Below are 14151 nucleotides of genomic sequence, written 5' to 3'. Positions count from 1 at the left end.
AGTCGCATACAGGTTTCTGGGTGAAAACATATACATCTTTGCCTTCTTTACTACATGTGACAGATTTCTGAACCAGGAATTTGAAACCAGAAAATTTTCACAGAAGGGAATGGGACACTATAAAAAGAATTTTCTATTGGAGGTTGCAACTTCAATGTTTAAGGGACTCTTATATTACTAGCACATCATTTCTGTTTAAAATCAAGCTAGCATATGTGTTGTGAGTGGTTTCGTGGAGTGGGCCAAGAGAGGGAAAGTTACAACTTACCAGCAAACATCATCATGTGCTGAAAATTTGATCCAATCTTACTTCTTCTACCCAAATTAAGTAAGAGGGACAAGGGGTAAATATTAGCAGCTCTTCCCAAGAAAATAGCAATCTAAAATTAATAGGTTAAGGTTAATTTCATTTTACTATTAATATTATCTAGACTACACACTCAAGACGGGGAAAGACTATCTTCAGAAGCTTCAGTAACTTTGGAAGTGGACAGAGTCTGTAAGACTAAAGGCACAAGGAACTGCACATAAGTATCATGGGCTTGTTGGTCAAGTTGTTTCCCATGGGAGTACTGGTTAACGATTCTGATGCTCCTGTATGCTGGAATGGAACAATTAAGGGAGTGGGATGGTGGACAGTGGGAGGCACGTTTCTCACTACTGGAATGGGAGTTCACAGGTCATCAAGAAGAGGAGGCCAGGATGATGCATGTGGTAATGGATTAGCGGTAGAGACATCAGTATGAACTTATGCTTAGCTTAATAGAGATACGGATGATTACACATATATGTATATGTACATACAGGAGCTAGTATATACATACATACTTCCTCCCTGTGTCAGCTGAGAGTGCCTAGAAACCAGGACAACCCAATAACACTGAACACACTTACAGCCCAGATCTTGGTTTCTAATACCGTTCCCCCATAAAAAGAACCTGGGATCCTTGGACAAATGGCTGATCTGAGGCTGGAGCAGAAAATACACAAGATGAGCGTGAAGCATCTTCCATAGAGAGTAAGGAAGTGCTTAAAAAAAATTCAAAACACACAATGATGGGAGTGTGCTAAAGGGACAAAGTACCCACTGAAAGAGCTCCTGAAGGCCAAAGCTGGAACAGTTTGGGCAACAAGATTTTATTTTATTTTATTTTATTTATTTTTTAGATTTTATTTATTTATGTGACAGAGAGAGACACAGTGAGAGAGGGAACACAAGCATGGGGAATGGGAGAGGGAGAAGCAGGCTTCCCGCGGAGCTGGGAGCCGGATGCGGGGCTCGATCCCAGGACCCTGGGATCACGACCTGAGCCGAAGGCAGACGCCTAACAACTGAGCCACCCAGGTGCCCCTGGGCAACAAGATTTTTAAAAAGTAGTAATGTGTTATAACCCAAAGTATAAAATAAATATCAATGAGTCCATACTGATATAAATGACAATAAAAATGGAGAACAGATTAATCCCCCATGCAAAGAATTCCAAATAATTTTGTAGATACTCTGTCCTTGAGAAGGTGGAACCTAACTCCCTGCTGCGTATGGTGACTCCCTTCCAAGTGGTACAATATAGAAAGGGAAAAAAAAAATCACTGACTTTACAGTGGAGCAACCTGACAAACACTATCTCAGTCAAGTGATTAAGGCTAATATCAACATTATCCACATGTTAGTAAGTATGTACCCTTGACATAATATGATGAGAATGGCACCTTACTTCTGTGTCTTATTTGGGAATAATGCACAAGCCCAAGTCTAACCATGGGGAACACATCAGGAATTCTAGTTGTGATACATTCTGCAAAGTACCTGACCAGGAGCCCCTCAAAACTATCAAGGATCATCAAAAAGAAGTCTATGAAATTGTCACAGTCAACTGGAACTTAAAGAGGCACGACAACTAAATAAAATGTGGCATCCTGGATGGGATTTTAGGCTAGAAAAAGGCCTTTAGGGAAAAACTCTGAGAATCTGCATGAAGTATGAGCTTCAGGTAATGATAATGTGTCAATACTGATTCATTACTTGTGGCAAGTGTACCATGCTCATGTGAGATGTTAACAACAGGGGAACCTGGGTGTGGGGTACAGGAGAACTTTCTGTATTATTTTCATAATTTTTTTGTAAATCTAAAACTACTCTAGAATACAAAAGTTATTAAAAATAGTGCTTCCCTAAAAAAATGAGAAAATAACAACAAAACACGTGGGCCAATGTGGCAGTGACTGCTAGTTATATCCCCAATATCTATCCTTCCCTTCCTCTCTAGTGGTAGACCCTCCCTCATTCTCACCTCCAATTTTCAACTGCATGCACAGTCACCTAGATAAAAAACAGAATTTCCAGCTTCTCTTGCATGTGTAACCCAATGGATGTTAACATCACTTCATGTGTGCCTATTCTGGGTCATGTCCTTAAAGGGAAGTGGCAGACACAGGGGTGAGCCTTGCTGGCCCCTAAGAATAAGGGCAAACTCCTGAGGGATGGGTGCAAGAAAGCTGCTTGGGTCCCTGATGATTGTGGAGCAGAGCTGCCACAATAGTTCAGACTTCGACATGAGAAAGAAAGAAACTTCTGCCTTGGTTAAACCTTGGTTAATCTGGGTCATTGTCACATAACGTCAAGCCTATATCCTAACTAATATAGCCAGCAAGAGGACAACTCTCTCCTGGTAAGTCAGTTTTCATGGTAGGCTTTTGCACTGAGGAACCTGAATTCCTCACAGACTCAGAAATGTATAGAGAATATTTGGCCTCCTTTCTGGATAAGTATAGCAGATCAAGCCAGTTGACTGCTCAAGTTTCTCAAAGACCAGCAGGATATGAAGGGACTGATCTCATGGGAGTCTTCCAGCTAGAGTTCTTCTCTTATTAAAAGGGTTTTCTCTTTTTTGCCTGAAGTTCATTCCCAGAAGACTAAAACACAGCAGAATGGCATTTCAGTAATACCCTATTTTCTAACAGAGATTCTATTTAGAGTTTTAATTTTAAAAATATTCCTGGTAATCTCTTTGGCAGAAACTTCATTCTGAAGTAGTTTTTAAAAATATTTCTTTTTGAAAGCACTAACTCAGACCCCCCCGCCCCTCTAACCACACTCTCTGCTTCCGTGTCTCAACGTTTATCTATCTCCCTTGGATGGCTCCCCCACCTTCCCCTCCCTGGGACCTCCCATCCAAAGAGCCCTCAACTCTTTCCTCAAACAACCAGTCTGCTCCCTTTTTCACTTCCTTTCTCAGCCACATCTTAGTAACACTCTTCCTGGTACCCTATACTCATTTGCCCCTCTCTGGGTTTTCACTGCACTCACTTGACTAAACCCCAAACCTTGAAGGACCCATCTCTCTCTCTTCTCCATGCTTCCAGCCAAGTACTCCTGGACAAAATAGTACAACAGGGCAGACCGATTCTACTGTTTGTACCTATTTCTCAAACTCACACACATCCTTAATACTGCTCAGCAATCCGACTGCATTTCTTTGGTCAACTCACTCACTCGCTCGCCCACACTCTCTACGTCTGTTTCCCAACCTTCTCCTCAAAACTCCTATCGCCTGTGGAAGCCAGTCTCCAAGATGGTCCCCAACGATCCCTGCCTCCTAGTATTCACACCTTCATGTAGTCCCTGCTCACACTGTACCAGGGGCCAACAGTGTGACCAGTACAATGTGGTGGAAGGGATGATGGTCACTTCCAAGATTAGGTCATAAAAGGTACTTCAGCTTCCATCTTAGTGCTCTGCTCTCTCAGCCCACTCCCTCTGGGGGAAGTTGTGCTGTGAGCTGCCCACGGAGAGGTCCCCTGAAGAAAGGCCTCTGGCTAGCAGCCATGTGAGTGAGCGAGCTTGGGGAGGATCCTCCAAGCCTTGGTCAAGTCCTGAAAGAGCATAGCCCCAGTCCAGAGCCTGACGGCAACCTCAGGAGAGGTGCCAGAAGCCAGCTAAGCTGTCCCTGGATTCCTGATCCTCAGAGACTGTGTGAAGTGATTGTGTTTGTTTTTTTAAGCTGCTACATTTTAGGATACTTTGTTATACAAAGATAACTGATAGGCCACCTGCTCCTCCCGCCCTCTCAGCAGATGCTCTCACCTCCTACTTTACAGATAAAACTAGAAGCCATCAGACAGGAACTCCATCTTACAGGTGTGTACCTGCATCTTTCCATTCCCTGTCCTCTCCTGGAACAATGGTGGAGCTGGGCCTCCTCCCTCTGGAGGCCCGCCGCTCCCCACATGTGTTAGATTCCATTTTCTCCCGTCTTCTCCCGCGGCTGGAACTACTGAGTGTGCTCTTTCATGTGCTCAGCTTCTCCATTTTGACTGATTTTTAAAGCCAGAGCCAGAGCCAGAGGAAAGCAGCCTCCTTCAGCCCTTCACCATCCTACAACTACTGCCCCGTGGTGCAGACTGCAAGCTCTTTCCCAGGGTCTACTCTCTCTCTCTTCCCTTCAGTGACAGAGGACAGACAGTTTTATTTTGGGGGATGGATGGAATGGCCGGGGACCTTTTTCGGTCATCTCAACCTGTGTTACTTGTGCAGTATACAAAAATGAAGAGAACAGAATAAATGGAATAGGAAAAAAGAGTTGCAATCCTCCTTTGTTTTACGCAGAGGAAAATTTTATATATTTAAATGTATTTTTATCACCCACCTCTCCAGAAGACACGTGCGAATCCCAACTGAGAAAAAGTTTTCAAAATAGAACACATAATAAAGGATACAAATGCGCCTACTACAAATGTTGGGTTAAAGACATGGTTCTGGAAGGTGAACAGTGTCAGTCCCATGTAGGAGAAGATGAAATTCTCTGCCAAGAAATTGAGAAGCTCAAACAACTGAAACGAAATTTTAAAAGGTTAGTCCAGTAAATACATTAAGTTACATAATTTGAAAACACAAGTATCATCACTAAGATAACGAAGCAGACACTTCACATATGTAAAGCTCATGTATATCCCCAAAACAGGTGCTTCAGAGGGGAGCAAATGTAGTGATGACATTTCTAGTCCCACAGATAAAGCCAGAGATGTTGCCCCCGCACGTCCCCCCATCACTTCCTTTGTCAATCCCCATGTTCAGTCATTGTCCTCCTCCTCCAAATCTTGTCAAGTTTTCTTTGGGGATGTCCCTTGTCCCTGCCACCACCTTAGTCTAAAGCTATCATCACACCCCACCCCTAGTACTGCAAAGGGCCCCTCACTCTACCCTGCTGCCCCCATCCTACACCCTCACCCAGTGAGTCTCTCTGGATGCGGCAGTTCGAAGACACCTCCCTCTTCTAGGCTGGAAGGTCCAGTACAGATTCTTTTCTCTTGGCATCAAATGCTTCATGACAACTTTCGTATCACCGCCTTGTCGTGTGATTTCCCTTTTTATGTGGGTCTTAGCCCTTGTTCGGGGAGCACGGGCTTGCGGGTTATAGCCCTGTGCACGCTCCTCCCCGCCCCGGCTGCCTGCGTGCCCCGCCTGTTCACACCACTGCCCCGCAAGGATTACTGGCACGGCAGGGACCCGAGACTTGCGACTTGACTTGCCGAATGCATGAGTCCCATGAGCCCTCTGTAATCCAGCATCCCCCTGTCTGTCGTGGTTATCTACCACTGCTCTTGCACATGCGCCCTCTGCCCCACTAAACAGGGTAGTGGTTAAATAACATGTGCCCAGGGGTCAAAATGCTTTGGCTTCAAGCCTGCTTTTCCCACTTGCTGGCTGCATGGCTTTGAGCAAGTTAACCTTTCTCAACCGGGCTTGCCTCATTCTTGAAAAATGGGAATTAAAAATGGAAATAAGTATATATTTAATTTACTTTAAATGACTTAATATACTATAATTATACTTATTTGTTTAACGATAATAGCTAAGCTTTATCTGGTTTTTATTGTGTGCCTGATACTATGCTAAGGACTTTACAAGCATTATCTCGTTTTAATCTCCCAACTCCATGAGGTAGGTACTATCATTATCCTCATTTTAAAGATGACAACACTGAAGCACAGAGAAGTTATGTAACTTGCCCCTGGTCACACAGCCAGCAAGTAGTGGAACCAGGATTTGGAACAACACAGACTCTCTGCTTTAATACACAACACCAAGGGTTGGCAAACTTTTCCTGGGAAGGATCAGAGACAGAAAGTAAATATTTGAGGCTCTGTGGGCCACATGGTCCCTGTCACAGTCACTCAGTTCTACCAATGTAGCACAAAAGCAGCCAGAGACTACATGTTAAAAAAATGGGTGTGGCAGTGTGCCAGTAAAACTACTAATGGACACTGTAGTCTGAATTTCATATAATTTTCCCGTGTCAAAAAATCTTCTTTTGTTTCCAACCATTTAGAAATGTCAACATCATCCCTAGCTCACAGACCTTACAGGGAGGTCTGGCCGTTGTCTGCCCTACCCCTGAGCCACACTTTGCGGCCTTCCATTCATTAATGCTAGCTACCTTTTTGTTCCTGCCTTTACCAGTACTGTTTCCCCTATGGCTTCTTTTCTTATCCTTTTTCTATGCTTTTCTGAATCCTTCCAATCTTTCTAGGTACACCATTTCTTCAATGACAGTTTTCCAGCCTCCTCAAGCCTCAAACCATTTCCCCACTTCTCTGACCTCTTGTATGACATATCATTTGAAACATACAATCTAGAAGTTCCATTAGTCTGGGGTTTTTTTTTTTTTTTTTTAATGTTATTCAAGCTTCATATCACCAACAAGACTGGAAACGCCTACCTTGTTTGTTTGTTTTTTTTAATTCCCCACTCCATTGTCTAGAAGAATACCAAACACCCCAGCTAATTTTCTTCTCTACACTTACCGCAGTAAATTAATTCGTAAAAGGGATTTGTAGCCTCAGCGTATATGCATGGGGGAAGAAAAGTCTAATCTCTTTTGAGGAGTTAGGAAAAAGCACAGGTCATATACTAAATTTGTGGCTCCAGAAGAAAGAAGAAAAGAATAAGGACATTTGCTCCTGCTTTATCAGGAGTCCTTTCCAGGCTAATCTCACTGTTCTAGTCCTTTGGCAAAACTGAAAGCATCTAATCATAATCAAGTACGCATTTGTTTCTATTCCAGACATTACATATTATTCATTCATTTGTCCCAAACGCCTCATGAGACTAGGAAATGCTATGCCTCTTTCCTTTATAATTCCCTTCAGGTACTCTGCACACCTGATCGTTCGGCACCATATAAAACCCAACCACTGGTGTAGTTGACATTCATGGAGACAGAGCAGCTGCGAAGCACCCGAAGGAGGTCAGTCTTCTCTGTGTCACCCAGCAGTAGAGCCAGTCAGATCAGAAACTAATCTTGTTTCTATCACCCAGCAGTCCTTCTAGTCAGACCTTCCAAAACAGTGCTCTTAAAAGTGATGTGATTAGGAAAACAAGGAAGGGAAGCCAATCGATCACTGGAACCACAATAATAATGGCCCCTAGCTATTCTGCTGAACTCTCTCTACCCTCAGTGCAGCCACCCTTCGACCTGCCAATCCCATCTCTCTCTGGAGTCCAAGGAAGAGGAGCTGAAATGAGTAGACATTGTTTGGAACCAACTAAAGATGATTTTTCAGTAAAGACAGACTTCGGTTTTGTTGCCAAGGAGGAAACATTTATTCACAAACTATAAAGCTTCTCTTACCTGTTTAGTTCTATGCTGAGACTCTGTGGACAGATTATTGTATGTATAATGCGCCTGCGTGATGCCACAAAACAACACTGCAACCACACCTACAAAGAGAGCAAGTTCCAAGTTCACGTCAAGGAGACTTCCTGAGTTTCATACTGAGGCTTGTGTTTTACAGAAGAGCATATGCTTAGTGTTGAAATTTCCAGTTGTGACTTACTTTGTTCAGAGGAACCACTTGCATTAAACATCTTTCTTATATTCTAAAGTGACAGCGTAAATCCCAATGCTAACAAGTACGTTCAAATGCTAGAGGATGTGCCCCCATGTAGAAACAATGACTGGCAAAGTCACTCCCTGTGAAGGCTTACGATCAAAAGGAGAAAGGACCCTACCTGTGAAGCCCCAGGCTTCAGCCAAGAGGAAGGTACTCCAGGACATCAGGAAGAACAAGCCTGTCTCCAACAGCTGGAACTCCCGTAATTTGGTGAACTTTGTCACGTAAGACCGTCAAGGTTGGTAACAAGATCTTGTAATACACAAGTAAGACTACAAAGAATAATAGTCGAGGCAAGGCAACCATGAAAGGGCAAGAAGCATGCTCCAATCTAACACAAGTCACAGAATAAGGAAGCGCCAAAGTGAAGGACCTCTTAAAGTGAGCACTGTACTGAGGAGTCAGCAGTCTTTGCTTCCATGAGGAAGTCACACAGTTTTGTCAATTGTTTTATGGGTATCGCATGCCTTGCCAGAAACCACATCATAAAGGACAGAGACGCGAGCAACAGATCAGACACACAACAGGCCACCTCTATTAATCTGCAACCCAAAGCAAGACAGCTTCCCTAATTATAGCAATTTACAATTACTAAGAACATGACATTTCCATGAGATTTCATGTTTATTTGATCCCCTAGCACCTCCGTGATGTAGAGCATTCCACGATGAAGAAACCGGGGCATGTCACTCACTTATACGAATCTAAAAAGTATTTGTTAGTCAACCGGGGAAGGGCCTGTGCAGACCAGTGACAAATCTCAGGCTGGAATCTACATCTGCTTCCACAAATGTGTACCACAGCAGAAAGATGAACAAGACAGATTCCCTCCCCTCAAGGAGATTGTAATGGGACAGCGATATGATTTGTCCTGGCTCCTCCTTCAGAACCTTTTACTGTCTCTTCGTGCCTCAGTTCACCTGTAAAAAGCCATGAGACAAGTCTCTTCCAGCACAAGGCTGAAGGAGAGCAAACTTACAGATCCTTGAAAAAAAGTATTTTTTTTTATTTTCTTGAAAGATCTTACTTTTAAGTCCTCTTTATACCCCATGTGGGGCTCGAACTCACAACCCCGAGGTCAAGAGTCACACGCTCTACTGACTGAGCCAGTCAGGTGCTCCCAAAAGTATTTGTTTTATACGAAAATATCTTAGAAGCTTTAGAGCCGGAAGCTCTTTAGAGATTATCAAGTCCCACTCATCTTGCCTGCTGTCCCCACCTGCCACCTTCCTACACTGAGGGCCCACGTGAAATGTCAGTGCGCCTATACTGGAAGCTCTAGGAAGGCAGAGGCCATGTCTGTCTTGTCCATCTTTGATGCCCAGAGCATTGCATCTGGCATGCAGCAGGCAATCAAGTGTTTTCTGAATGAGCACAAGAATGACTTGCCCAACACTTCTAATAGCAAACTAGTGGCCGTGCCAAGGACTCTAGAACAGAAGGTTAAAACTGTTGAGAGCTGAGATGAACTCCCATCTGTCCAAACCCAGGAAGCTGATTTTGTTCAACTGACATCATGGTCGTACACTTCCTATTTGTCCTCTTCAACGAAGAGCAAATGAACATCAGCACAGAATACCCAGAGGCTCACTGGAATGTATTTACCTTGATATCAATTTTGTCTACAACCTTAAAATTCACTCCCAGAGGGTCACTGCATCTAATCAGACTTGTGTAGTGAAAGTTGGAGAGCACGGAGCCTAATGCAAAACAAGGAAATTCCTTTATTTACTTATCGGTAAAGATGATTACATAATGTTTTCCAACCAAGTCCCTGGTTATAAGGTTAATAATTATAACACAATGGGGGCCCCTGGGTGGCTCAGTCAGTTAAGCATCTGCCTTCAGGTCAGGTCATGGTCCCAGGGCCCTGGGATCGAGTCCCGCGTTGGGCTTCCTGCTCCGCGGGGAACCTGCGTCTCCCTCTCCCTCTGCCTGCCGCTGCCCCCGCTTGTGCTCTCTCTCTCTTTCATGCTCCCTATCTCTCTGTCAAATGAATCAATAAAATCTTTAAAAAAATAAATCTTAAACACATAATTGTAACACAACGTCAATTCTGGAACAGGAGAGACCATGGAATACAGGATTCAAGCACTTTTTAGGTTAACAAGGAAAGATTAACAAAAGGATATTAAAGCTGTCACCACACCCGTTGCGGCACCCATTGCGAAAGATCCACTGAAGATCCCAAGGAAAATCCCAATAGACTTGAACATGGCTGTGACATCAAAGGTGTGGCTGTTGTCCCCAGCTGGCTGGTATGCCACTATTGAGCTACAAGAGAGAGATTGTTTTCACTTCTAGAAGCAACTTTTACGTTAAGAGCTATATCTAAAAAATAATGAAATAAATAAATAAATACATTCTCTAGGGTAGTAGAGCTTGAAAGATGAAATCAGGGCTGGGGGAGGGGCGGGGGGGAGAGGGGACATAAACTTTTGATTTGAATTGCCAAAATAAGGACAAAAGGTTACTAAACACCCTGTGGTGGATCCAGCTGGCAAGAAAATTCAGCTTTTACTTTAAATGACAATTTCAGGAGATAGAATATTCCAAGGTCTTCTATGTGAAGTTGTACCGAGCCTTTTTCTCCAGCGTCAAGATACTGTGCCGTACTATTCTTTTATGACTCTGTTCAAGACTTCCTACCACTGAGTGCCTACAAGCCCTAACATACTAATGTGAACAAACTAATGAAAAATTCCACTTGTTTTCAGCAGAGGCATAAGAATATAAAGAACACTGCTCAATACTCAACCTGGTCACATTTTGTTTTTCCTATGGGAAAAAAAAAGATGACTGAAATACCCTTTCAACTTTTAGAATACCAGAATGGGCCCAATGCCTAACATCTATTCACTCACTGAAATAGACTTTTATAGGGAAAAGGGCTTGAAAGTCCATCCAAGGAATTAGAATCCACTTAGCTTACCCAGCTGAATCTCTACCTCAAACTTTTGAAAAGAAAGTCACTCTGCAAGAGGCCAAGACACACAATTACAGGAGACACTCTCTGCCTTGAACTTACAAGTCCAAACCTGGTCTAAAAATGCTTCTTTTTAAAATGGTCACCCTGGGAAATAGAAGTGGCTGAGAAAATCACCGTCAGCAGGTGTCTGGAGAGAGTGTCTACCATTAGTAAATCAGTTCTCATCTCAGTTAATTGACGTACCAGTGTTTTTATAAAAAGTCTGGACTCAAAGACATCATGCAAGTCATGTCAAAGAAAAGAAGGAGAAAAAACACATTCCCAGGAATATAATGAATTCTCCCTGTGGTTACCACAATGTTTTTTAAGGTTCAAGGCTGAAAAATGGGCTTGCTATACCATGTACACCAAGTTCTTTTCATACTTCCATAGTTAAGTTAAAAAAATATTATTTTCATAAATATGAAATGGCTTCTAATGTCATGCTATCTTATCTATACATAAAGGGTCCCACCACCATTTATGGTTTTTAGGACCAAAAATGGTCCAAATGGATATAACCATTTGTTTAATCATTTCCCTACTCTTAGACATGTAAAAGTTGCTTCTAATATTTTTGCTACTATAATAAACAGGTGAAAGAGCATATTTGCACTTTTTCCGAATTTTGGACTATTTCCCTGTGCTACATTCCTGGAAGCTGGGTATTACTATACCTACGGCTCCTTTTACATGCAGTGCAACTGCTTTCAAATAGACCTACATTACATTTTTGGAGGGCAATAGGACTGTATCTCTCAATTGTTTACTGCTCATATCCACTGGCCTAGAAATTCGGCTTCTAAAAATCATCATACAGAAAAACTCACAAGGATTCACAGAGATTTGCACATAAATATGTTCACTGCAGTGCCATTCACAATAAAAAATATTAGAAAACATCAAACATTAACCAGTAAGGGGTAGGAGAGGTAAATTTGTGGTGTACCATACAATGGGATAATAGAAGTATTAACACAGTAAAATGTCCAAGTGAGAAAAGCAAGTTACAGAAGAGTATGTTTAGTACTATGCCTTTTTTGTTTAAAAATTATGAATATAGGGGGTGGGGGGGATGGGGTAACTGGGTGATAGGCATTAGGAAGGGCACTTGATGGAATGAACACTGAGTGTTATATGCTTAACGACTGAGCCACCCAGGTGCCCCCGAGTGTTATATGCAACTGATGAATCACTGAACTCTACCTTTGAAACTAATAATACATATATGTTAATTAATTGAACTTAAATAAAACAAAATTAAATTTAAAAAATAAAATAAAAATTATCAATATATTTATATGTATGTTAATATCCTAATAGAAAAGCCTAGATGAAAACCTTAATAGTGGTTATTTGAGAACTGAAATTTCAGGAATTTTCTACTAAGTCAAATACTTTAGATTGTTACAAACATGTATTAATTTTATTATCATAAATAATGACAAAAAGGTACCATACAAGGAGTAGATGTTACCAACTGCAATGTTGAGAACAACGTACAAGTGATCTTGGTTAAAACACCAGGGTGTCTCAGTTCCGGCACCGTTGGTATTTGGGGCCAGGTAGTTATTTGTTGGGTGGGGGATGTTGCCTGTGTACTGAAGGATATTGAGCAGCGTCCCTGGCCTCCAGCCACTAGATGGTATGGAGTAAAGGCAACTGTCTACGGGGCTAGATATTTGCTTAGTAGGAGTGGGTTGGCAGGATTGAGTCCCTCAGAGGTTCAGACTCATTCTTTCACCTGCAAACACTACTACATATAAGTAGATTAAAGTATTGCTCATTTCAATAATTGTCTTAACACTTCTAAAAATTAACAAACATTTCTGTAATGCTTATGTTAAATGTGAGAAATACAAATTAAACTACGATGAGATATTGCTCAATCATCAAACTGGCAAAAATGTAAAAGCCTGACAAATATTCTGTTGGGAAAGCTATGAGGAAACAGGCACTCCCATAATTCAGTGCTTAAAGTGCAAAATGGCATAATCTCTTTGACGGGCAATGTAGCAATGTCTACCAAATTACAAATGTATTTATCTTTTAACATAACTAATCTCACTTCTTCTGGAAAATTATCCTACTAATGTATAAAACAGGTGAGGTCAAGTTAATCACTGCAGCATTGTTTGGGATAGCAAAGGACTGAAAACTCTTTTATGCTTCCAGCAATAGGAGACTGATTAAATCAACTTTAAGAGTTCATAGTACAGCACATAGGATACTCTGTAGCTGCAAACAAAGAATGAGAAACTCTCTGCTTCGATATGGAAAGATCTCCAGAATATAGTTATGTGAGAGAAAGCTAGGCATAGAATATATTTAGCATGCTACTTTTAAAATAAGAAATAAGAGGCAAATGAGAATATTTATTCATATGTGTGGCTGCATTTGGATATAGAAATAGGAGGATACACAAGAAGCTAATCAAAATGGTTACATATAAGGGGCTGGGGGGACAGGTGGATGAAAAGAGGAGTAAAAACATGACTTTTCTATGTTACCTCTCTGTACATTTTTGATTTTTGAACCATGTAAATATATTATCTGTTCCAAAAATTTAATTTAATTAAAAAAGAAAACATGTTCATGTTATAATGTTAAAACAGAATAAAAAATCATATACACACCACAATCACAACTGTGTAAAAACAGCATGCACAGAAAACAAGAATAAAAGTCAGTGCCCTCGAATCTTTAGAGTAATTGCCTTTAGGTGTGAGAAGGATATACCATTTTTTCTTCCCCACATTTTCCATGTTGGCTGTAAGTATGTATTTCTTTAAGAGGAAAAAAACAATGCCTCAGTCTTTCAAACATCTGCATTCGTAATGCACTTCATTCAATAAGCGACTTTTGGTTCCTAGTACCCCAACATTCTAAATACAGAAAAAAACAAGAAAACAAACACTTACGAAGACAGCACTATGGCAACAGCATCGTTGAGGACACTCTCCCCAAAAAGAAGTGCATAGAGTTCAACATCCACTTGAAGCTCATGGAATATGGCAAGGACAGTCACTAGCAAGTAGAAAGAGGGGAGTATTTAGACATCACGAATGTAACACAGTCCCCTTCATAGATGATTATGATGGCCACTTAGAAACTGATCTCTTCCTCTTAGGATCCGATCCCAATAAACATTCTCTTACCATATTAAAGATTCAGTATGTTCCTGTTGATACTTCTCTTTTCCCTAATTGTGTACCCGCAATATTTCCTTTATCTTACAAACAGCTGAAATTAACCCTGGAGGATTGAGCTGACCTATATGTTTCATGCAA

The 14151-nt window shown here is 41.5% G+C and overlaps 1 protein-coding gene across 8 annotated transcripts in view; it reads right to left on the bottom strand.

Moving 5' to 3' along the window:
* The window catches only part of SLC9A6 (solute carrier family 9 member A6), a 61354-nt gene that overhangs the window by 22285 nt on the left and 24918 nt on the right, over positions 1 to 14151 (bottom strand). For 7 of the 8 annotated variants that reach the window (XR_004679988.1, XM_035009152.1, XM_035009160.1 and 4 more), the window contains 6 exons: positions 13783 to 13888; positions 10026 to 10167; positions 8012 to 8117; positions 7632 to 7720; positions 4717 to 4830; positions 269 to 380 (listed from right to left, as the gene is read on the bottom strand). Coding sequence is in view for 7 of the 8 variants with exons in the window: in XM_035009152.1 (XP_034865043.1) it covers positions 269 to 380; positions 4717 to 4830; positions 7632 to 7720; positions 8012 to 8117; positions 10026 to 10167; positions 13783 to 13888 (669 nt within the window). In the remaining variant the exon portion in view is untranslated. The remainder of the gene's footprint in view (positions 1 to 268; positions 381 to 4716; positions 4831 to 7631; positions 7721 to 8011; positions 8118 to 10025; positions 10168 to 13782; positions 13889 to 14151) is intronic. The other variant, XM_035009176.1, reaches the window with a different exon arrangement.

The sequence above is a fragment of the Mirounga leonina genome, unplaced genomic scaffold (genome assembly GCF_011800145.1).
Source record: "Mirounga leonina isolate KUSES-001 unplaced genomic scaffold, KU_Mleo_1.0 Mir_101664, whole genome shotgun sequence".
Lineage (NCBI taxonomy): Eukaryota > Metazoa > Chordata > Mammalia > Carnivora > Phocidae > Mirounga > Mirounga leonina.
The sequence above is the reverse complement of the archived record's forward strand: the minus strand, read 5'-3'. Positions and strand labels throughout refer to the sequence as shown.